Genomic DNA, 25786 nt, shown 5'->3' on the forward strand with positions numbered 1-25786 from the left:
TAACTGCAATTTTCCTACGGTTACGCATTTGAATGTAAAATATTTTTTGGAGCTAGAGCTATGTCAAAGGGGTCATGACCTACAGGTTGACAACCATTGTCATAGAGGGTTTGGATCTTAGGGATGTGGTGTTCAGAGTGCTGCTATTGGCCACCAAACTAGTTTCATTCCACAGTACCTGAACCTCACAGATAACAATGCATTGGGCAAGCCCTGGTCTGAATTTTACTAATGCTAGGCTTGAATGGCACCAAGGAACTGCATTCTAGTGGGGCCATCAACAGAATTAATAAAGCAGTTACTGGTAGGATTAGTGCTAAGAAGTAAGGGGGAAGTTAGGGAGGGCACCCTTGAGGAAATGATATTTGCACTGGGTCTTGACTTTGAGGACCAGGTATTCCTCTTTTTCAGGCAGACAAGAGGCCAGGGAGGCTAGTGATCACACACCTGTACTGAAGGAGAGGCAGGTGGGGACCTGGCAAGCTGCATTTGGTGCTGACAGTGAGATACTGTAGAAGTTTCCAACACAAGGCAGATAAGCTTAATCACAGTTTTAAAAGATCACCATGCTACTTAGAAAATAGTTAATGTAGATAGGAGAGGAAGCAAGGAGCTGAAATAAGGTTGCCTGGGAAGGCGAGCACTGGTTCTTACTAGGCCCTACTTCAGTCCTGTGACGAGGGTGTTAAAGTCTCATTTGATGCTCACCACAGCCTGCTTGGTGGGAGCTGCTATTTGTCTCCATTTTATAGGATAATAATATTGCATGACTTGTCTAAGGTCACACAGAAGTCAAGGGGCAGAGCTGACATTCACACCGAAGTGATCGGATTCAGATACCTCTCCATGTCTTAGCTTCCCAGGTAGTAGTGTCTGTGTTTCCTGTTTCTGTAAGAACATTGTTGAGCTTCCTGCTTGGTTCATGGGGCTCTAAACTCCCCTGGCTCCACATCTACCACGAATGCCAGAGTAAGAATTGGAGAGCCCAGAGGTCACTGAACTGTGGTGGAAAGTAGGCTTTGGAAACATCTGGAAATGAGGGAGAAAGGAAGGGCCACAAACAGGCTGGGTCTGGCTAACTGTGCCCTAGTGAACCACGTTAGGGGAGATTCATAGCAACTTCTCAAAGGTTAATTTCTGTTCTTATCACCTCCGCCCCATCCAACTTCTCAAAGGGTAATTTCTGTTCTTATCACCTCCGCCCCATCCTGAGTGGGGCACACATCTTCTGGTTTCTCTAGAAGTCCTCGCTATCACACTGTGGCTTGTCACCAGAGGCTGGTCTGCTGCCCACAGTCAAGCCCATCTTCCCTGTGAGTCTTTGCAGTGTCAGACCTCTGGCATCACTGCTGGCCGCTTGCTCACACGGTAGACTGCCCATGTGGCCATTGTCCAGTGCATTCACCCCAGTCGTCTCCTCCAGGTGAGGCCCAGGAGTTGGTGAGAGGAGGTTCTGGCCATGCCTCTGTGTGTGGTCAGACCTTACTCACACAACCTCTGCCCAGCCCAGCTGCCACTCCATTTTCCTCCCTAGCTGCACCTCTTTCTAAGTTCTTTCACAAGTCCCTTGCTGGTTGCCTCTGACTACCACCACTGAGCTCACAGAATGCCTCAAAGGCTTAGGGTGCTGTCTCAGTTTATCAGAATTACCTCTGCAGAGTCAAAATGTCTCATGTAATTCTAGAACCTGAAGCTATTGGGGAAGACTTCCATCTCTCCCTTGACCTCTACCCTCCCTGTAATATTACGGTATTGATGATACTACAATATCTTATGAGTATTTGTTTTGGTGGTACTTCATAGTAATACCATTCATTATCCTGTGTGTGTGTGTGTGTGTGTGTGTGTGTGTGTGTGTGTGTGTGTATGTGAATAAAGAAATACCAAAGTATTAACAACGTGCATAAGTGCTCATGGGTTAACCCAAAGTGAGTAGGGTAGACTCTTCTGTCATAAAGGGATCCAGAGATGAGGACAAAGGATTTCAAATGTGACGTCAGAATGAGACCAGAGCATTGGTTACTGAGCGTGGAAACATCAAAGGCTTCACTAGTGAAGCAAATGTCATTCAGGATAACTGGCTGGCTAGAACACTGTGCAATGATGGTTGGCTATGCTTCAGTAAATAAGAACACGGTGCCCACTTTGTGAGATTGGCACAGGATAAACCAGGACAGGGCTGCTCCTTCAGAATGTTCTTCAAGCTTATCTTAGTGTCTGAGGCCAGAGTGGAGGATTCTCCCAAGCTTCTGCACTTCATGAAGACTAGCTCAGGCATGTCTGGCTGCCAGTTGCCTGGAGGCTTGCTTTCCTGCCTGATGGTGAGGATCCGAATTCCAGCTGCCCGCCTGCTCTCCTTTTCCACAGGAAGCAGACATTTGCTGATGGCCTAACTGGTTCATTCTGGTTACTTTCTCTGCTCAATTTGCCAAGTGGGGGAAATGGAGGCACAGTCTGACTTGTGCAGTAGAGGCAAGGGTCCAGACTTTCCACTTTTGGTTCAGGACAGAGAGACTCAATTTGGGACAAAAGAATAGCTCCTTTCCCCAAATCTGTCATGGACTAAAAGCTTTTCTAAATGATAGTAAACTGGCTTGACAGAAAAATAAAGTAATAACATATCCCCTTTCTCGTTAAAGAGGTTTATTTTTTTCAAATACTTTTAGGTTCACTGGAAAATTGAGTGGAACGAACACAGATTGTTCACTGTCCTCTGTCCATCATAGTCATTGCCTCCTTTGTTATCAGCATCCTGACTTAAATGGCACGTTTGTTACAATGGGCCCATAATTACCACCCAAGTCGATGTGTGTGGGGACTGAATGAAGTCCTGAGTGAATGTGCATTATTGCCATGTCAAGGACATGCTTCAGACCCCTGGAAATAGCAAAGTCTTCCCTGGGTCAGAAGCAGAGGAATGACAGAGCCTTCCTCTGGTCTAGGTATAGGTATTACGAATGACTAACTGTTAGCTAAAACCAGTGTATGCAGACACTGTCAACCACCGTGTCCTCCTCCTGGACAAACCTGAGAATGCTCTCTTAGAGAGAACACCCACCAAGCCTTCTAATTCTATGTGCATAATAAATGTTTCTCCTTGCTCAGCTGTATAACTATGAGCCCCCCTCCTCAGTGGTATACGTTTACGTGGTAAACGTAGTGGTATATGCAGTGGTAAATGGGCTGCCTTTCTGGGCTGCTGCATACCCCACCTCAGCCTTTCTAGGTGGGTATGTCTGTTGTTTTCATTCTGTAAGCTGTGCAGGTCAAGGCAGAAGTGCACATGAGTTTACTTTTTGTGTATATCTTATGGTATAGACAACTGTGTGCCATGTATCCACCAGTACAGTAGGACAGATAGTGGTTTATCTGTCTAAAAACCCTCTTTATTCCGAGTATTCATTCCTGTCTCCCAAAAGACACAATATTTTGCTGTTTCCATAATTTTGGCTTTTCTGGAATGCCATGCAATTATGTTAATGTTTTCTGGGGTGACATGAACAAGCCAATCTGGTCACCTCAGATAAGGTACCAACAACAAGCCAAAGTTAGCATTCCACTCAAATTCAGTATGGTGAGCCAATAAATTTATTTAAAAGAACATGGGTGTGGTAGAAAATTATTTTAAGGTGTGTGATGCTTGTTTATGTTGCATTTGTCTAACTCTGTGAAGGTGTGATTCCTTGCCTGTCTAAAACACCTGATGGTCTAATAAAGAGCCGAATGGCCAATAGGTAGGCAGGAACAAAGGATAGGTGGGGCTGGCAGGCAGAGAGTATAAATAGAAGGAAAAATGAGGAAGAAAAAGGATCGACAAGAGAACAAGGAGAGGAGGATGTCAGGGGCCACCCAGCCAGGCAGCCACCCAGTTAGCTACCCAGTTAGCCACCCAGCAAGCCACAGAGTAGGAGACAAGGTAAGATATACAGAAATAAGAAAGATAAAAGCACTGGGCGTTGGTGGCACACACCTTTAATCCCAGTACTCGTGAGGCAGAGGCAGGCTGATCTCTGTGAGTTTGAGGCCAGCCTGGTCTCCAGAGCGAGTGCCAGGATAGGCTCCAAAGCTACACAGAGAAACCCTGTCTCGAAGGCCCCCCCCCCCCAAAACAAAAAGAAAAGAAAAGAAAAGAAGCCAGAGGGAAAAGGTAGACTGGTTAAAGTTAAGAAAAGCTGACTAGCAGCAAGCTAAGGCTAGGCATGCATAAGTAAGAATAAGCCTCTGTGTGTGAGATTTTTTTAGGAACTGGGTGGTGGACCCCTCAAAAAGACCTAAAGAGCAAAGACCCCAAAAGAGCAAAAACATCTCACAGCACATGGATGCCCCAAACATCAATGCATAGTGTCACTCATTATAGATGATGACCTCGTGGAGGCTGCACCATGGGGTCTCCTTTAGTTAACCCTCCAGTTCAGGTCTGCCATAGACTTGGCTATCATTGTCTTGTTTATCTTATTTAGTTGCAGTGGTTAATGGCTGCCACCCAAGGTTATCTCTACTCCAGGATGGCAATGGGATGATCATGTTATGCTCAAAGGAAGAAGCCAGTACTCAGGCAGTGGTTTAACTGAAGGCTCCCTCCCCCCCAGTCTGTCAGTTCTCACAGGCTAAGCTCTGCCTTCCATACCAACACACCAGTTGTAGAAACAAGAAATGATGAAAGCAGAGAGAGATGTCCACTGGGGAGGTCAGCGGAAAAGGGGTATTTGTGTGAGTTTTGTTTCAGAGGATGAACTGCGGCAGGAGGCAAGAATTTTGTATATTTGAGCAGTCTTTTTCAGGGTTTGGCCCCTCATCATCTCATCTTTTGACCTTCAAGGTGATTCAGAGTTGTCAATCATGGCTGTTGTCGGAGGGCCTCATTTGGTTTTTCTAAGGTGATCTGTTCCAAGCGTATCCTTACCCTCATCTTGTGTGTGGTCTATCCTGCCTACTAGGGTCTATTGCCCTTGGAATCCAAGGTGCTGCAGGGTTAGGGCCAGGACCTGGTGTTTTAGCTGTAAAGGGGGATGAAGTAAGGTAGGTGTCTCAGTTTTCAGGTACACAGGCTGAGGAAGTGACTGTAGGGCAACTTAGTAGCAGGAATTTGGCCCAAAGTAAAGGAGACAGCACAAAATGCAGGAGGAGATGCCAGGCTTTTATTCTGTTCCATTCCTCCATGAGCTCAGGTGAGGAGTCAGAGCTTTTTAGCAAAAGTGGCTGCTATATGCCTGGTGGTGCAGCAGTCGTGAGCCTGTATGTCCCCTTTTCAGCCAACTTCTTTCATCAAGAAAGAAATGTACATCCAAGGTTCCTCATGCCTTCTTTAAATTTGGTAATTCAACCCTTTTAAAATTGTTTCACTAGTCATGGTGTCAGCCATGCAGGTCCTTTGTGTCATGTAAGTTAGACAGCAGGTCTACAGTGAAGGGAAGTGAGTGTTTATTGCAGGAGAGTACCCTTGGCTACTCCAGAGCCATAGGAGGCTTCGCCATATGCAGATTAGCTATAAACAGAGTTGTGTATTTCTTTTTATGGGGAAGGGTTGGGACAGGTTTGGGGGACACATTACTCATGGCTCAAAATGTGTGTCTCTGCGTTAGAATTACCCTCATCTCCACAGAGATTTTATTATTTTAAGTCTACTATGCTGGGCCAGAGAGATGTCTCAGTGGTTAAGAGTGATGGCTGTTTTACCCAAGTTCTGCTTCTAGTACCCATGCTGGCAGCTCACAACCACCTGTTGGGCCAGCTCCAGGGGATCTGATGCCCTCTTCTGACCTCAGAGGGTACCTGCACAAACTTGGTATTAACCACCACCATACTACACACACACACACACACACACACACACACACACACACACACACACACACACGATGGGGAGGAGGGAGGGAGGGGAGAGAGAGTGAGAGAAAGAGAGATAGATAGATAGATGAATAATCAAAAGAGCAGACCATGTTGACGGAATAATAATAACGAAGGTGTGTTGAAGGTCCTTGGGACAAGGACCGTCTTTGGTCAGATTGGCAGTTTCTGGTCTTAACCGGTTTGCCCTTGCCTTCCTGCTTTTGTTTGCTTTCTTGAGTGTTGCTGCTTCAGCAGGACCTGAAGATTCCCTGGCTCAGTCACGAAAATGATCTTTCAGATTAACTTTCAAAACTCTTCTGTTTGTTTTCTGAACTTAATCTTGTCTCTGGCCTGTACTGGCTCGGAGTTGGTCTGGGGCCCACTCTGGCCTGAGTCATCCAGTTTCCCCTGAACCTGTTCTCTCTAGTGGGACCTGAGGACATCGAAGAGGAGGACTGGAAGGGAGCAGGGGCAGGTGGGCACGCACCTTTGTTTTGTACCTCCTCTTTGCAACTGAGGTTTCCTGGAGAGGCCTACGGTGCCAAGGCCCAAGGCTCTGTGAGTCCCTCAGCATTAGAAAGAGCTGGCAGAGGGACAGGGAGCCTCTGCCAACCTCTCCACCCAGTGGGAGAGGAATTCTTGAAGCAAAACAAAGGAGCACATCTCTACCTTTCCCCAGGCTGCTGCAACAGAGAACAACGGAGGGGGTTCTGGAAAGGCCTCCACAAAGCCATCTTTGTTGACAAGGTGTTCCTCCCTGGGGCCTCCAAAAAGCAAGTGAAGCCTGCAGCCAGAAGGCACCACCTTTCTTCCATGTCACTCTGTTAGACACTCAACAGGTATTCACTGCACTACAGTGAATCTTAGGCAGAGGGCCAGGGCTGAGGAGAGAAGAGAGGGAGGGAGGGAGAGAGGTGGGGTGAGAGTCCCCCTAATAAGTAAATGAACAATAACAAGAGAACAAGTATTAGGTTCAATGAAAGAAAAACCCCTGGCTGGTTACAGGGAATGTGCAGACTGTAATCGAGAGAGCACTACTGCAGTACGCAGGGGGGTCAGATTCAACCTGAGCACAAGGACATTAGAGATTTTTAGCAAGGGAGTGTGGTGGTGGTGGTGGTGGTGGTGGCGGTGGTGCTGGATTTGAACACAGGGCTTTGTGCACATGAGGCAAGCCTGCTCTTGATGAACCACACCTCAGCCTTTGGGTAATTCTCAATCGATCAATTCAATAAAATTCAGACCGAAGGTCAAAGCCAGAAGATAGAAGGTGAAGAATGAGGAATTGGTCAGATCTGAAGGGGGCAGTTTTTTTTTTTTTTTCTTTTTTCTCTAGAGTTGGACCAAGTGGGTCAGGGGCAGCACCTGAGCAATGGAAGGGGAATGGGCTTTAAGAGGGGCGGAAGACTCTGAGTTTGGTTCAGGAAAGAATCTGTATCTGTGTCATTTTCAGAGTGGGAGGCTGTACCACCCTGCTCCCTTGCCTCAAGCTGTGACTTTTGAGCAGGGAGGCAGTCGTCTTCCAGTAGCTTGGCAAGCTCTTGTGTTTTGCCCTAATGAAAAAGCAAGAGCCAAAATTCTGGATGAGTCATCGTTTCTCTCTTGCCAAGTGGCTGTAGGTCCCAGGTCTGTGGAGGCTTTGCCAGTCCCCTTTAGATACTGTGTGGATTCTAATCCAAAAGGAGTGATTCACAGTGGACTCAGGGAGAGGGATCAGGCATGAGAGAATTTCAAGTAGGGAGGATTGTTGGAAAATTTCAGCTTTTGTTTGTGAGCTGCTTTGCCTATGTGTCCCATGCCAGCTTTCGGAAGGTGAGCAAGTTTTCAATGGTAAACCCAACTCACAAGCCACAGGCATTCTGTGGGGGAGGGTTGCAGCTTTATTGTGTAGCCAAATATTGGGCCAAATATTCTGTGAGAGAAATTCAATTGCTTGAGATTACATAATCTACCAGTAGTAGGACTGTGGTATCTGTTTTCTGCTTCTGTCATGAGCAATTGCTCAGTTCTCCAAGGACACTGATGCATGGAAATTGGGAGGTAAAGAGAATAGACAGACACACACAGGGAGTTGAGACATCAACACCACGACATTACTTCTCTTTAAAAAAATTTTTTTGCATTTATATATGTTCTTATTTACTTATTTTGTGTTGTGTATATATGTATGTATGTGTGTGTGTATGTGTATACACGTGCGTGAACAGCTGAATGCACATCTTATAGAGTATTTTTAGAGGTCAGAGGACACCTTGCAGGAGTTGGTTCTCTCCTTCTACTATGTGACTTCAATCCCAGAGACTGAACTCAGGCCACCAGGCTTAGCAGCAAGTGCCTTTACCTGCTAAGCCATCTCACTGGCCCAACAACACTTTTCTAAAAGGAGCCATAAAAACACCAAGTGTCGATTACATATAATCCCAGCACTCAAGAGACTGGTGATGAATCATGCATTGGAGGCCAGTCTGTATTATATAACAAGAACCTACCTCACAAAATGTCTGACTTTATTTATTATGAGATCTTCTAGAACTATCTTTTCTTATTGTGTTGACTGGTGTTTCTAGTGCAGTGTGAAAGAGCATTGATAGATATACATTTTTACCTTTCTCCAGATCTTAGAGGAAATACCCCTGATGCTATTTTACTTTAAAAAATTTTTATTTTTAGAGACAGGGACTCATGTGTTCCTGGCTGGTTTTGAACTTCTGAACATCTTGCCTCCACGACCTTCACTTGTCATGTGCTGGTGATATAGGCATATGCCATCATGCCTGGTTTATGCGATGCTGGGGATTGAACCCTTAATACATGCTAGGCAAGAACTCTACCAACTGAGCTATATCCTTAGGTTCCAAAGTATATATTATTTATCATATTAAGATGGGCCCATACCATGATATTAATGGGTTTCTATTGGCAAAACTCTTGAATTATTGAACAAACCTCACTAATTCGTGATGTATTATTTCTTAATGTAATGTGGGACTCTGCTAACATTTTATTTAGAAAATTCACAATGGTATTTGCCAGTATATTTTCTTACAGTGACTTAATCTTATTTCTACATAGGTATTATATTTTCTCTATAAGATTAATTAGTATGTCTTCCGAAATATTTTAGAGCATTGGGCTATCTGACCTTTGATGATAGATTCGATGGCAGATAGATTTCTTATTCTGGCTCTTTTGTGTGGGATAGTTCCTCAATACATGTCTGTTATTGTGTAATATATATTCCCTCTACACCTGTTGGTATATGTTTCTTTGGGTCTTCATTGCTGGAAGAGTCTTGTGTCATGTAAAACTTACATTAAGTAAACTCACTTTTTTTTGTCTTGTTAATGAACCTATGATGACTTTAGATTTTGACCCCCTCTCCTGTGATTTTTGAAGCCCACCACAGTGATATTGTGCACACTTGGGGATTGAGGATTTATACTTGCTGGGATTTGTCACATAGGGAGTTTGAGCAGGAAGACCCGCCTTCAGGATGGGTCAGTCTAAGTCTTGCCTTGCTTTGTGTTTTGGGCAGGAAGCTTCCTGTGATCACAGATCCACCCACTCAGTTGTGCTTTTCAAGTAGTGATTACATGTCAGGCACAATCCCAAACACTGTGAGAGGTCCCACAAAGTCTCATGTGCTTGAACACTTGGTCCTTCGCAGAGCCAACAGCCTGCTCAACTTGTGAGTTTGTGACTCCTCCGTGATGTGGGGCTTGGCTAATAGAACTGGGTCACACAAGGAGGGCCTTTGAAGGGAGTCCAGTCCTGCCTCTGACCTAGACTCTGCTTCCTGTTGCATAAGTGCTAGAAGCATACCCCTGTCACCACACCCCTTTCCCCAAGAGTCCATGCCTTCCCAGTACAATGGATTGAAACGTCCTTGAATGGTGACCCCCCAATACACTTTTACTTCCCTAAATAGCTTCTGTCTGGTATTTTGTCTCAGTGATGGAAAAGTTAACAAGCAGGAAATAAGCAGTGAGTGCAGGACAGAGGTTCTATTCTCCTTCAGTTCACCTTCGGTCAGGAATCCACAGCTTTTCATTTTCTGTGGAAATACAAGCAAAACCTTTATTTCTAAGTAGCCTGTCCTTAGACTTAAATTTTGAAGTCAAAGCATTTTTAAAATGTTTAAGTTGGATTAATTTAGCAGTATTTATAATCAAATGTATTTTAGCAGCAGTAATTCTTTCCTCGGCAATCAAACAATTTAAAGACATCAATATGGCATATAGTATCCAGATTCTCTGTGTACTTTCCATCTTTATGTGGCTTTTTTAAAAATAAAATACATCAGAATTTTATTGTTTGGAGAATACAGCATATGAAATCACAAGAACATCAAAATTATTTGGATCACTAGGCTTCAAACACAGAATACATTACCAGATGAAGTAAAATATTAATTAACCTGAAGTCTACATCAGAAAGAAAAAGGTATGGAAAAATACCTAAATTGTTTACTTGAGAAACATACACTTAAAACAAAGTAAAAGAATGTTCCAGTACAAATTTAAAAAGTTTATGTGGCTTTTTTTTATTACTTTATTTTTACTTTCTTTCTTTCTCCCCCCACCTCGAGACAGGGTTTCTCTGTGGAAATCTGCCTGCCTCTGCTTCCTTCAGCAAATCCTACGGGCGCCACCACAACCGGCTACTCTATTTCCTCCTGTTACTTTTCTCTCACAAGCCTACATATATTTTTAAATGCAGTGTAAACCTTTAGAGGTTTTTCTTTATCTGGATCTGTCTTTATCATCTCGGTAGTGCCGAGTCCAACGCCCAAGAGCACCGAGATGGTGTGAGCATATGGAAGCTGCTCGATGCCTCTCAGCGCCGGACAGGGCAGGTTTCCCTCTTTGGGAAAAAAAAAAACCTTGGGGCATGGGGTCATCCTGCTCACTGACACCATTCTGTTACAATAAATCTTTCTGCCAAATGCCGCCTGAGCCCCACCGCCACGTGTGAGCTTTACGACAGCCGCCTGGCCAAGTTAGGCCCAAATGAATACACAGAGACTTGTGTTAGGTTCAAAGATGCTTGGCCAGTGACTAGGATTCCTCATCTGCTAGCTCAGTCTCAATTATCATAAACCTATATATTTTATAAGACTTATCTTATCTGACACCTTACTGGCGTCCCTCCTTGCCAGTGGATCACATCCTGCCTCTGGAGGAGGAAGGGGGAAAAAAGGACCCTTCCTGTTTCTCCTTCGCTTAAATATGAGTCTCCTTGCTATGTCACTTCCTGCCTGGATCACCACTTCTCTACTACATTTCCCAGAGTCCTCTTTGATTTCTAGTCCCGTCTAACTTGCTGTCTCAATGGCCAAACAGTATTTTATTTAACAATCAATAAGATAAGCATACACAGAAGTACTTTCCCCATCACAGCATAATAAAAACATTAAAAATGTTTCCAAATAATTTCTAATAGGGTGGTGGGAGGGGTTTTAAAAGGACTTTATATTTAGAAATCTGAAAGGAAGCCTACCATAAGCCGCTAGGGTTCTGTATTCTGTTTGGATATTGAGGCAGTCTGTGGTTGTCCCCTCCCAACTCCATGTTTTCAACTTGCCCAGATGTTTGGACAATGTCACTGTGCGTATACCACTAGCATTCTAGCCCCTGCTCTTATCCCATCTCCCTCCTCCCCTGTGGTCTGGCCACTCGGCGCTGGCTTCCCCATTAGTCCTGAAATGGGCAGAAAACTTGTTCCTGCCTCAGGGCCTTTGCATACCCCACCACTGCAAGCAAGCTGCTCAGGATCTGTGTCAGACTCTCCCGCCTTCCCACATATGCCTCTTCGGCCTCCTCTTTCCTAAACTGCAACCCTCTGCACTTTTTTTTTCTCTCGAGCACACATCATGATGTGATAGAAGTATATATTTTGCCTAATTATTTTTATCTCTTCCTCTGGAACATAAATTGTAGACAGGCGGGGATTTTGTTTGGGTTCTGCCCAGCTGCACAGAATGCAGTCTGAAGCCACACTTGATGACTGACAGCAGAAATTTAAAAAGAGCCCAAACATTCCACTTAACACTGAAAGACCTTTTGATTCACCACTGGCTATGGAAGTATTATGAACGATTAGGCTTAAAACTGTTTTTAATAGGAAGCTTTCTCATTGCATTTTCAGTTAGATTATACTTCACAGAATTCCGTTTCCACATTGTTCTTTGTTTAAATTATCCATTGGCCAGTTTCGTTGTGTTCGGGAGCAGCATATACCTACTATCCATTTGGCTCACATATTGGACTCTTCAGGGCGCAGGGTGGGATGTCTGGGCTTGGTAACTGGGGCGTTGGTGCAGGGGCAGTGCAAGGTGTGGCCGGTGCTCACAGGACTGTTGCTGCAGGAAGCTACTCTGGGCCTGATGGTTTGCTAGCAGCTGGCAGGGGAAGCAGGGTCAGAGGGTAGGGAGACCATTTTCTTCTCAAGTCTTTTGGGGATCCAGATCCTCCAGATGGCAGCCCCATGTGGATGTTCACACATCCTGTGTTGTAGAAATCTTGGGTGTCCCAGGTCAAGAGAAACACACCCCAGGGCCAGATCGGCTGGAATTCTGAGAACCCACTGCGGGCTACAGTGGTGGAGGGAATGTTCTGGAATGTGGGCAGGGTTGCTGGGAAGCCATCTAAGAGTGCCTTCCAGCTCGATAACTTCCCCTCTCTGCTTGATTTACTTTTTCATGAGAGCCACTTGAAAAGCAAAGCCACAGAAGGGGGTGGGGCTTCCTCCCTTGCCCCACCCTCACCTGCTTTGAAAGAAGAAGCCAAGCGATCACCAGATGACTAGAGAAATGGGGATAATCAGCTCGCTCTCCTGCTGATTGTACTCCAGGGTTTAGGAGTACTGCTGCGTTTTGCTGTGTGCCACCAGGTGGCGCCAGAGCACCATAGTTTTGGCCCCATAACTTGGGTCCGCCCGAACAGGGTTTCAGGAGCAGGAATCCTGCTCCACCTTAAGCATGGCGATTCTCAGAATTCCTGGGGGGTTTTTCGGAGCGCCTGCTGTCACTCATAGCTCATTTAGTGAGAAATGAAATAGAAAACAGGGTTTTATCGCGTCCTTTACTACGTGGACCCCATGATCTAACGGTACTCTGCCCACTGTGCTCTTCTTGTCAGAAAACATCCCGGTTCCACCCTGGTCTCTGTCTTCTGACACATTTGTTCAAATTATGTGCCGTTCATAAGCCAGCTGACACAGAGACTTCACTTTCTATGATTAATGTTTTCTTTACCAGTTTTGTTACATGGGAAATATAGCAGGCTTTCTTTTGGGTCACCAGCCAGCTCCCATATCACATGGAGACTTATTATTCATTATGAATGTGTGGCCTTAGCTTATGCTTGTCCCATTAGCTCTTATAACTTAATTTAACCTGTTTCTCTTCACCTATGTTTTGCCTTGGGGCTTTTTACCTTGCTTTCATTCTGTATGTCCTAGCCCCTATCTGTCTGTCTGGTGGTTGCCTGGCAAACCCTGGGCATCTTCCTCTCTTTCTCCCTCATTCTCTCTCCTTCTCTTGTTCTTCCAGTCAGCTATTTACTAACCCTGCCTCTCTGAGCCCAGGCTAATTTTATTTAATTATTTAATTTAATTTAATTATTTATTTTATTTAATTATTATTTTAATTAATTTATTTAATTAACACATCTTTACATGGTTAAACAAAGATTCTACAACACGGAAGGAAGCGGTTCTCTCTCTCTTTCACTAGGAGCTAGGTGTTTTCCCTTTAGCTTCTCTTGCCGAGTGCTCTGTGGAATTCTCTTAGGGGCTCAGAACTGCAGGCAGCTGGGTCCAATTTGGGCCCCTTTAATTAGCAGCTCAGTGGCCTTGGCCTACTGCCCTTGTTAAGGGCTGCTTCCTTAACAAGAGAGGGAGCTTGCGATGGTCCCTGACGCTGCCCCGGGGACCCAGGTCTGTCAGATGGGAAAGAGAGGAGTGCCTGGCCATCGAGGGCCTCATCTCTGTAGGAGCTGGGGTTGTTCTTTGAAGCTTCCGGTTCTTGGGCACAAACTTAACATGGGGAAGCTCTTGCCCTGCTGATGCCATAAATCAAGAACCAAATTCCTCATGCAAATGCTAGGAGTTAGGCAAAGGCAGAGGGGAACTGATGGATGCCAAGCCGAAGCCACTTAGCCCGTGTCACGATGTGCATCATGCTTGGGCTGGCTGCCACAAGCAACTCATGTTCCCTTCCTTGCTTTGGGTCCTTTGCTGTGTGGGAGGGAGGGGGGGGGAGGCATACCCTAAAGCTCAGCCAAGCGAACCAGTACTGGCCAGTAAGAGGCTTGGGCAAAGGGTGATCTCTGACTCTAGCAGGGCTGATTATCCCAAAGAAAACCTGAGGCCAGGAGGCAAGCGTGGTATGGAGCCAGCCATTGCTGCCCATCACTTCTGTGATGGAAACCTGCAGGAGGGGTTTGCCATACTGCATCTAGCCCAGGACACAGCAGCTGAAGGGTGTGTGTGTGTGTTGGCCATGTAGACCATCAGCCATCGACAGTGGGTGTGTACTGCCACACTCCTGATATTACATGGCCCCAGCTTGGTTAGCTTTCCAAATCTCACTCGTGCTCCTGTGGCCAGCCAGAAGTTGGAGTCACATGGAGAGAATAGGAAGCAATTCTAGGAAGCAATAGTCTGAATTTTAGTTTGACTCGGGGCATTCTACTGCACTCGCTTTGTGTTTCCTCAGTACCAACTGTGTGTGGATCTCCTCAGCGTGCTGTTCCAGAGTCTATGCCTTTGAATTGTATGGTCTCTACCTAATGACCTGACAATCTCTGGGGTGGCCCACAAGCAGGGTCACTGCCAGTGGTGTAATCAGCCTGCCTCCAGGACTCCAGGACCTGACCAGCAGGAAGAGAAAGCGCCTCTGTCAGCCTCCGGGTTTGCACAGTGAGAGTTAGTCAGTGAGTCACAGTCCTGATTGTACCTGCTGCTGAAATGTCCTCATCTGGAAAGTACCTGTGGGGGAGCCAGGCTAGGTCTATAAAATTCCTCATGCTGCCCTCTGGGAATCTTGTAGTTATGGCTTTTCCCTCACTATTCCACCAGAAGGCATCAAATCTACCATTGGATTTCTGAAACTTGTGGTTTCCCTGGGAGAAAGCAAAGGAAGTGATGGGAAGAGTTGAAAAGTCATCCTGAAGCAATTAGCAATTAGAAATGAGTAGCACTACAGTTTTTATCCAGCCACTGCCTCCATCTGCCAGGCTACCTACCCTCTGCCTGCTGAGCTCAGCTGCAATCACCAGAGTCAAGCGCTGCCTGAAGGAGGCTGGCTTCAGGGCGTTCATGCAGGCTAGCCTGTCAATTTGGCATGCTAGCCTTGTCCATTAGACACCTATAGAGCCCTCTCTCTAGTCCCCAAAAGGCTCTTTCTAATCAATCCACACAAGATAATTACCATCAAATTAATTCCATGATCAATTAAGAATTTTTAAATTGTGGTAGAAGACACGATAATAGAAGAGTTATCATTTAAACCATTAAAAATGTAAAATTGTCTGAAATATATTAAACAGAATTTGCATTGCTGGGTGTTGAACTAGGACCTCACATGTGGTAGGTCATCAGTCTGCCCTGAGCTGTAGGTCTGCCTGACCTTTGCTGTTGTGGGTGCGTGTGCTTGTGTGTGTTCCTGTGTTAATGTATGGGCGTGCATGCTTGTGTGAAGACACGTGTGGAGGGCAGGGTCAACATCAGTAGGTGTTCCCCTCCACCACTGTTCACCTCGGGTTTTGAGACAAGGTTTCTCAATGACTCTGGAGCTCACATATTGAGCTAGACTGCTAGTCAACCTGCCCCAAGGCTTTTTACACCGCTGCTGGGGATTGAACCCAGGTCCACTTGGTTAAGAGGCAAGCACTTTACTGACTAAGCCTTCTCATCCACGTTAATTGTTTTTAAGTGAGCAGCTTGGTAACTTGGTGCAGGGGGACTAAACTCTGGGAGCACATTTGCATTTAACATTGTAGAAGATCGTGATTTCTGTGTGCCTTAGTCTTGTTGATTAATTAAATAAACCAACCATTCGGCTTCCTGTAGGTCCTCATGCGCTAACAGTTTTTAGATCTCCCTTTCAGCTGCAAAATTTCTGTTCGCACTAGACACATGGGTCCCACAAGATGAGCACGCTCAGTGAGGTCAAGTAACGGAAGAGCAGATTCAGCAAGACTTTTAGAAAACTAAGACCAAGCGACTCTGTGAGACTTAGGGTGGCTGGCATGGGGCTGGCCGAAGGAGGTGGAGCTTTCCAGAGGGGCGGGGCTTGTCAGAGGGAGGGGCTTGCCCCAAACAGAGGCTCACTCACTATAAGCTCTCTCAGGTCCTTCTGGTGATACCGTCTGCCCTCCAGTTGAGGGGTGTTGTCCTTTGTGCAAATACAGAGACCAGGAAAGCGCTTCCTTCCTTCTTTCCCTGTGGGGTAAGGTAAGGACAAGGAAGTATCTTCTTTGCCTTTGAGATACTCTCTGCCCAAAGCTGGTGTCACCCGACGCAGGTGGCCCTCTTCCTTAGTGATGGTAGGTGTTGTTTAGGATGGGGCCGCTGGTGGTGGGGAAGAGAGAGGGCAAATGGGGGGCCAGAGACTCGTGGTGAAGGTTGTGTTGCCTAGAGGCCATCAGCCAGGGACACTGCTCTGTGAAGAGGGTTCTCTTTGTAGGACTAGCCTGCCAGGGCCCGAGGGGTGTTCTCATGGAATTCCTGGTCAGTAGCCTAGGTCAGCTGAGTGAGCCAGGAAGTGTGGTCTGTGACCTTCTCAAGGGAACTTCTGTTAACTCGCTTAACAGGAAGAGGGGGAGAGAAGGTGCGAAGCAAAGATTCCTAATAAAGATTCCTCTTGCTGCTCCCATCTCCATCTAGGTCTCACAGGGAGGTGGGCCACACTGCTCATTACTTAGGAGGTGACTGGGTAGGGGCGTTTAAAAACAGTGAGGGGGCTGGGGTCCAGCACAGCTATAGTCACTGGAGCAGTAACTTGATTTCTTAAACCCTAGGCTCCTGAGCTATAAATGAGAAGTGGCCTCTGCCTCCTTCAGGTGTTGTGGGGATTCGGTTCACCTATAGAAAGTGCCTTGGAAGGGTTCTGCCCGGAGGCCAAGCTTTAGGACCAGCTGAGGGCCATCGTCTGTGAGTGGCTCCTTAGGAGGGGGTTCAGTCTGTCTTCCCACCCTGCCTTGTCAGGTACAACGTGGGCACTCTGCTCTATGTGATGGGAGAAGAGGCTCTGCCACAGTTTAGATTTAGTTGGCCCCCAAAGTGGAAGCGGGAAGCTCTGGGCTGCTGTTGTGGTCTCCAGTGTGGCTGTGTGGAGGAGGGACCTTAAGAGCCACCGCTGAATGGAAGGCAATGAGGACAAGGCACGCCTCTCTGCAGGAAGGTCAGTGCTGTCTTGAAGGAATGGGATGGGCTATTGAGTTGTCTCTCTAGAGGTCACCCATGGGCTTGGCCACTTCTTCAGGCCACTGGCTCCCTTTCTGCCTCTCTTCCTGGGGCCTCTGGACAGGACACTGGTGTGGGCCTGTTTGGATCTTCTAGAATTGTGAGTCAAATGACTTTCTTCTGACGTTATTGTCCATTGTTATTTTCACAATTTAAACATTGACACATTAAAATTTACATATGTATGAGTTATTGAGAAATTCTCACAAGAAAGCTGTATCGGTGTTGCAGATTCTACCAGGCAGACTGACTGATTATGGAGAGTTTGAATGTTACAGAGCCCAAATCGAATTATCTTGGAGCTATTTTTAGCTCCCTTACTAGTCATCCGTTGAGCCCACCTCTGTGTCTGAGCTGGCATCCTTGTGGCTGTCCCATGGACCCTTTTAGGATATAACAGATACCAACACACACGTTAAGAAAGACACCCATAGCATCTGAAATTCCTGTGAGATTTCCCTTCTTAGCCAGGAGCTGTGCACCAGATGTTTCCTCCCGTGCATTTGAAAGGTGCCTGGAACTATAGCTGCCTTTTGTTCTGCAACTGTAAGGGACTCCGTGAAAGGGTAGCTGTTACTGAGTTGAACATGGTATTTGGGACAACCTGAATCTGCATTCCTGGGTCATGCTCGTTCATGTTTGGCTCTAGAACAAACCCTTTTTTCCCTTTGAGATGAAAGCTGAGTTTTGAGTTGACAGGTACCGTGCGATGTTTTGATATGCAGGTACAGATAAGACAAACAACTTCTGAGATGTCCTAAATTTAATTACCGAGAGCTAGAGAGTGAAGAGATAGAGAGGGGGTTAATTAGTGGTAAAGGGTAGGTTGAAAGGCACAAAAGGCCTACTTCCATCTGGAGTGTGCATTCACACTCCATCAGGGCTGACCACTTCTATCTGGAGTGTGCACATTCCATCAGGGCTAACTACCAGGGCGACCGAGACCTACTTACATTTAAATGGTTTATCTAGATAGTTAACCCCAGCTAATCCAGAAGCAACCATTTCTCCTCCTAAGGCTTATTGTGAGCTGATGGTTATGGAGAAAAGCCACACTGTGGGCTTCTGTCCTGTTCCAAAGCTTCCCCTGCTGGGAGTCCCACCTGTCTGGACTATCCCAAACCCCTCCAATTGGTAGCACATGGTGGTGACATACTTGTTTCTCAAAGTTTTATTAGAAGTGCAGTTAGTCTTGACCACTCTCTAGCCCTGCTGCTGGTAGCTGGGGGACCTTGTCCCAGGGTTGCTTTTCTGGCTGCTAGCTGTAATGACAGGCCTGTGGCGATGGCTCAGAGGGTGAGAGAGCTTACTGTGTCCAAGTGTGAGGACCTGAGCTCTTTTGTAACATGGTGACCTTTTTTACCTTTGGGTATGCCCCAGTGGGGCTGCTGGATCACGTGACAATTACATAATTTAGTTCTTAAGGAATTTACACGCAGTGTTACTCACTAACATTCTTTTTTCTTCTCTTTCTCTATGGAAGTTGCTAACATTCCTGTCTCCTTTGCCACTGGCCATTCCACGTGGGCTGAGTTCATCTGATTGTGGCTTTGATGATCAGTGATGTTGCCCATTGGGCCACACACCTGTTTGACATTTGTTTGTCCTTCCTCCCTCCGTGTCCCTCCCTCTCTCCCTCCCTCCCTCCCTTCCTCCCTTCCTTCCTTTTTCTGTCTTCCTTCCTTCCTTGCTTGCTTTCTTGCTTTCCTTTTTCTTTTTCTTCTTTTGAGAAATGACTGGGTTTGTTCCCGTTTTAAGATTACTATCCTTTGCTATCGATCCCCTTATATATTCTAAAATTATCCTATTGTTAGATGCATAGTTTGAAAATGTTTCTCTCACTTTTTTTTAGGTTGTCTTTATTCTTTTGTTTCCTTCACTGTGTAGAAGGTTTCAGTTTGACGTTGTCCCATTTGTCTATTTTTGTTTGTATCACTTGTGTTTTGGGGGGGTCTTATTAAAAAATTCTTGATCATTCCTAAAATATTTCCCCTATATCTTCTTCCACTCTTTTGAGTTTTATGGTTGAGACCTTAGTTTGTTTGAGGTGGTTTTTCTGTGTGGTAAGAGATGGAGGGCCAGCTTCACTTTCCTACATCGTCTAGTCTGCTCTGTTGTGCTGTGGACCCATATTTTACATCAGTAGCTGTTTCAATTATTATAGCTTTGTAATATATATTTTCTTTCCTTTTTTTTTTTTGTTTTTGAGACAGGGTTTCTCTGTGGCTTTGGAGGCTGTCCTGCAACTAGCTCTTGTAGACCAGGCTCACAGAGATCCGCCTGCCTCTGCCTCCCGTGTGCTGGGATTAAAGGTGTGCACCACCACCGCCCGGCTTGTAATAGATATTTTCACATTAGATGATAATGCATCCTATGTTCTTTGGGCTCAAATTTGCTTTATTGGCTTATTTTTTTTTGCTTTAGTTAATATTTATTTGGTGTTCCCAAGTTTGATCTTTTTTCTAGCATGGGAAGAAAGTCATTGGTATTTTGATTGGGATTGCACTGGGCCTGTAGATTGCTTTAGTCGGTATGAACGTTTTAACCAGTATCAACTCTTTGATTCCACAGACAGAGATATCTTTCTATGTATTTGTGTGGCCTTCCAAGTTCATTTTGTCAGTGCTTTATACTGTTCATTGTGGAGCTTTTTCCTCCTGGATAATTTTTTTTTTTTTGCTACTGTTTTCCATTTTAATCAATTCACTGTTGCTTTGTAGAGACACTCCTGACTCCAGCCTGTTTTGTATCTTGTCCCCAACCAGTGGTGGAGTCTTGGGAGTTGTCTAAATATAGACTCATGTCATCTGTCTTTTCAGTGTTTTATTTCTCCATGCCCCAGTCTTCCTGTATATGCATAGGAATTTGTCCATTTTTTTTAGTTTATCATTTTTTTTGGTATAGCATTGTTCATGACCTCTAATGCTTTTGTATTGTATAGTATAAGCTGTATTTCTCTCTGCTTTTGTGTTTGATTTGGTTCTCTTTTCTTCAGTTTGTTAATTTACTTTTGGAAAGACCAACTTTTCATTTTGCTAATGGTTCATATTTTTCTTTTATTTCTCCTCTGGTCTTTATTTTTTTTTCTTCTATTAACTCTGGGGTTCGGATCTATACTGCATTTTTCTTTCTTTCAGGCACAATGATGGATCTCTCCCACCTCAGTTAATCTGCAAACACCCTCACAGGCATACCCAGATCCGTGTCTTTCCAACCTCCTGTGTGATTCTAAATGCAGTTAAGTGCACAATGAAAACGAACCATCACTTTACCCGTCACTTTTAGTCTATTACGTGTCTTCAGAAGTGAGTTTCTTGTAAACAGCACATAGTCGACTCATGTTTTAATCCATCTTTGGTGCAGTGAGGAGGGGCAGGACCAAACCCTGCATGGTGTACTGGAGGCAGGAGACCGAAGCAGCTGGAGTTGAAGCAGGCTAGGCTGCAAATCTATGCCACTGGAGCCTTAGTTCTCTTCCTGGAGCCAGGGTGGTCCAGAGTCTCCATCCAGGAGCGCTTGCAGATCCCAAGAACCCTGTCCCCAAGCTAGTGCTCCTGTTGGAGGGTCTTTGTCTACAACCATCTTTTTAAGCTTTTCAGCCTCAAGCATTTTGTTACAGAGACATAAAGTATGATAGCTAAGACCCAGTGATGGTGGAGCACAGCGGTGCTGCATGAGACTTTGACAATTCCCAGGGCCTGTCCCTGGCGCTTGAGCTGCCTCTTGGGAACCCAATCCCCAAGTTGGGTTGCCTTTCCCAACCTTGATGCAGGGGCTTACCTGCCTCAACTAGATGTGCCATGCTTTGTTGACTTCCATGGGAGGCCTGCCCCTTTCTGAATGGAGAGGATGGAGGAGGAGTGGATTGGGGTGGGGAGAACAGAATGGAAGTGAGGAGGAGGGAACTGGAGGGGAAAAGGAGGAGAAATTGTGGCCAGTATGTAAAATAAATGAAAAATTCATAAAAACATAAAACAAAACAAAACAATAACAATTCCCAGCCTTTACCTCCCCGGGCTTCCAGCAGCTGCAGGGCACAGACCCTAAGGGACCTGCAACTAGTTTTTCAGGACAGTCAGGGAAATTGTTCTAATCAAGACTGGGGCACTAGCGGGGCACCAGCCTTCTCTTTCGGGAGCCCTGCTGCTCCACTCATGCCCTTGGCAGCAGGAAAACCATACCAAACTTTGAAAAGTGGAATTGCAGAGAGTACCAGGTAAAAGGCTTCGGGGTATTCTCACAGCATCTTCAGGTTGGTCCCCTGAGGCACTGTTTTCCACATTGACCCCAGCCCTAGGTGAAGACCACTTCTGTTTTTTATTGCAGAGGGAAGGATTAATTTTGGTTGTTCTTCCTTTAATGATGATACAAAGTATGACACCTATAGGGTCCTTTCTCCCATGACACCCAAAGGGCCACTTCTCCCTTTTAGCGTGCCCCAAGGAACGCTGGGAACACTGTGGGGTAACAGGCCACTGAGCCAGTTTTACCAGATAAATACCTGCTAGCAACCAGTTCCCACAATCCTTAGAGCTGGAAATGGCCTGTTAAGGAAGACAAAATCCTCCCTGCACAGGGAGCCCCAGTCCTCCCTCAAACAGAAAGGCACTCAGGCAGGCTAAGAGGCGAAGTCCTTGTTTATTGTTGCAGCAATTCTTATACAGACATTAGCGTTCAGTTAAATAAGGAGATAGCACATTAAATACATCACAACCCCAAACCAGACAACTGCAGCCACGGCACAAAGAAGGTGAGGGTGGGCCAGGACTGGTGACCAGACTGTCAGAGGAAATACATTCAGTGTGTGTGCAGTGTCAACATTCCAGGCTCACGTGTAGATATATTTTATTTATATATATTTATATTTATATATAGAGATCATTGAGTTTCGTGTATACAAAGAACGATATTGTTACAAATACAATACTATACTTTTCCCGATGTTTTACAGTAAGCGCTAATGCACCCCGTTACAGAATGGGGTGCGAGTTCATACTCCAGGTGCTGTGCTAAGTATGTACAAGAGATTTCATTCCCACACGGTCATCACACACTGCCTTGGTGGAGGGAAAATGAAATCAGAGTTGTGTGCTCAAGTGGACCCTAACCAGGGAAGGAGCAGACGGAGGTGAAACGCAAACCAACAGGTAGCCTTGTGAAGGTGAGAGTTAAAACATTAGCAAGAGGTGGCCCTTGGTTGTAAACATTGGTGACAGCTACACCAGTGGGTGGAGAGACCTGAGCAGGGCTCTGTGGGTGGGTTTTCATCAGTGTGCAGCAGGGAGCATAGGTGTGGGTGGGGCTGCAGGAGGGAGGGATGGGGAGCAATGGGGGAGGTAGTAGGTTACTCTGGACTCCCTGAAGGCCAATGTTCAGAAAGCAAACCCGTGTGCAGGGAGGTGGCAGCCTGCTGTTTGCTCTACCCCCCAGGAGCCTGCTGTGGTGTGGGAGGAAGGTATCGCTCAGGAAGTGGGCTCCAGCCATTATCTGTGGGGCTTTCTTCCTCTCATGAACTCAAGGCTGATGGCAGCTCCCTGAAATGTTCCCGCTGGAGAAGGCAGAGGCAGCGTGGGTTGTGGTGCAACCTCATTGAACTGGGGGGATGGTGAATCTGGGAGCCTGTCCCCAAAGAGGAGTCACATCATGTCCCAACTAAGCAGGCAGAGTGGCTTTGCGCCTTGCAGTTTGGGGAAGTCTGCTGAGTACATAGTAGGCCTCCTCACTGGGGTGATGAGATATTTACATATGTAAGTATGTAAATGAGGATGCCAGTGGAGACCGACCCCAAGTTTAACCACTCAGCCTGATGCCAACTGAGGAAGAGCAGGCTTCAGCCACAGGCCTGGACCAGGCTCTGACAGCTCTCCCTTTGGGTGAGAGGAACTACTCTGATTAACACAAAAGACTAGGTAATCTTCCAATCACGCTCAACAATTCTCTAGAAGAGCTCACAAGAAAAGCTTGGCTTTTAGGCCCTCTTAAAGCTTCCACGGTACAACAAGAATAGAAAGTATTTTTCTCTTTCCTCTTTCCCTGGGATGAAGACACTTCATTGTGATTATTTGGGGGTTAGACTGGGCGTGATGTGTTTGTGGAGCCTGTCCCTGACCAGTCCCAGGCCAGCCTCTGCTGTCTTCCTGTCCCTGTGCTTGGGCATATCCCCATGGTGGCCTCCTTGGATCGGACAAGCATAAGCCTCTCAAGACACTTTCCAAGTTCCCCAATGCCTGAAATGCCAGCAATGATATCTCTTTTGTCCTCTCCATCGGTCTTGGGGGAGGAGAGCTGGAGTGCACTTTTCAGTGTGTGATTATATTGGATACCCAGCAGATTAGTTAGCTCAGGAGAGGCGAAGAAAATCTGGGCATAGCTTCTGCTCCTCATACTTGCAGGGGTTTGACCTGGGGCGTGGTCACCCAGGAGCATTTGGTTGGACACCCTTAAAAACAAGTTCAGATAGCTGGGCTCCTGTGCTTCCAATGCCCACACGGCTCTGTAGCAGCAGCAGCCCTGTCACTTCTCAGACAGCTGGTGGCATCACTGGGACTTTTGTACTAGAGTAAAGCTGAGGGCTCCCCTGAAGATTCTTGCAAGCACGGGGCTTTCCTGATTCTGCCCAGACAACTCATGAGGTCAGAAGCTTCTTGTTCCTCATCTTGTTATATTCCCATCTCTCCCTTCCCCAGACCCCACGCTTCCCTCCACAAATCCATCCTCCCTGTCAGGGCTCCCTGAACGCCCATCTTCCACAGACACCATAACATAAATGTCCTAGATGCAGAGGACAGGGACTATATTCATATTACAAAATATATTAGTTTTTCTTCCCCTGTCTCTACTGAGGTCATCAATGAAACAAAACAAAAACAAAAGCTCACCATGTCCCACATGGAAACAAACTGCTCTTTGGACCAAGAATAAGTGGGGACTGGCTCAGAATAATACGAAAGCACATGTGCTAGACTGAGACGTTGTTCAGAACACGAGGCACCCGATGGAGACACTAAGCCTTCCACACTAGCTGCAAACTCCCAGACCTCGAAGACAGTAGATGCTGTTTGGGGAGCACATTTGGGGATTCCTAGGCCCAACACCAAGCATGAAGTCTGCTTGATTTGGTGACTTATCTAGTTTATCTAGCCTTTGAAATACCACATCCTCCTGAGTGGCTGTGAAAGGGCCCAGGCTGGCTTAGCCTTGGGGCAGGACGCATGACACTAGGTTACCCTTATCATAGTTTGTCCCTCAAGAACCTCCAGTGTGTATGTGGGGTGGGGGAGTCTTAGAGCTATGGGATCAGGAGGGCCTCTTTCTCAGGGCAAGGCTGGCCGCTTTCTGCATGTGTCAACCTGCTAGAAGGGATCTTCCAGCGGGGGGCACTGGGGGTTCCCCACAGGCTGTGTGCTAGATTTCCAGCCTACCTCAATACAGGTAGAGAGCAAATGAGACACCCTGCAGGGAATGTGTGTGTGTAGTAAGTGCTTGTGCAAGCTCACAGGAAGATAGTACCTGCCTGTGGTTACCCTCAGATTGGTAACCTTGTGACAATCTCGGAAGTCTCAGAGGCCCTGTGACTTCCCAGGATCTTTACAGGATCACAGCAGCCTTCTCCAGGGTGTTTCTTCCCCTTTCTCTGCAGTTAGGTCTGTATTAGCACACGCACTGAAACTAAAAGGAACTGTGGAAGAGATTTAAAACTGGCTCAGAAATTCCAGGCAGAAGGAATGTATGAAGCCCTAACTAGATAGCAGGCTGCCCCTACTATCTTCCCATCAGATGTGGCAGGGAGGGCGGGAGATCAGCAATTGAATTTTAGGCACTGCGCAGTCGGCTCCTTTGCTGCCTCTGGGAGCTACTCCAGGGAAGTATGTGCCTGGGATGATGGCCCCCTGGGCAGTGACAACCACTTCAGGACTCCCAAAGGCCCTCCACAATGATCCCAGGTAGATATTAATTATGCTGTCCTCCACGCTCAAGGGGGCACACACAAAACTTCCCCTGGTACTAAGGACGGAACATTAAAAAAAGCAAACTGGAGAGAGACAGAGAGCAAAGAGGTGTTTGCCCATCCTTCTCTTCCCGTGTAAGACCAAACGCTGGGTGCGAGAGGGGAATGTCTCAGTGGACACACAATGCAGCAGCACAAGAAACACAACCACGGTGAGGAGAGTCCTCCATGCACGCTGCCGCCACGGAGGTGGGGCTCAGATGTAAACAGGCTGCTCCTGGGCTGTCAGCAGTCTGTACATGGCTGCTGGCATCGTCTTCATGTGGATCTGAGGGCAGAAAGCCAGGTTAGCTGGGGCTGAGCCTCTCACAATACACAGTCTCCAAGACAGCCCACTCCCAATTGCCTGACTTGGCCTAGGAAGAGTGAAGCTCATAGGCTTTCTAAAAAGTTTAGGGTGACTGCAAATGATAAAATCTGGGTAAGGCTTAGTTTTTCAGTGAAAGGCTCTTGTTTTCATAACCCTTTGAAAAAATAAAA

The 25786-nt window shown here is 46.3% G+C and overlaps 1 protein-coding gene across 3 annotated transcripts in view; it reads right to left on the bottom strand.

The window, feature by feature from the left end:
• Positions 1-21917: 21917 nt before the first annotated feature.
• The window catches only part of Apba1 (amyloid beta precursor protein binding family A member 1), a 205784-nt gene continuing 201915 nt past the window's right edge, over positions 21918-25786 (bottom strand). For all 3 annotated transcript variants that reach the window (XM_027406509.2, XM_027406510.1, XM_027406508.1), the window contains one exon: positions 21918-25574. In XM_027406509.2, coding sequence (XP_027262310.1) covers positions 25503-25574 — 72 coding nt within the window. In that variant the 3' untranslated portion in view covers positions 21918-25502. The remainder of the gene's footprint in view (positions 25575-25786) is intronic.

The sequence above is a fragment of the Cricetulus griseus genome, chromosome 3 (assembly GCF_003668045.3).
Source record: "Cricetulus griseus strain 17A/GY chromosome 3, alternate assembly CriGri-PICRH-1.0, whole genome shotgun sequence".
NCBI classification, from domain to species: Eukaryota; Metazoa; Chordata; class Mammalia; order Rodentia; family Cricetidae; genus Cricetulus; species Cricetulus griseus.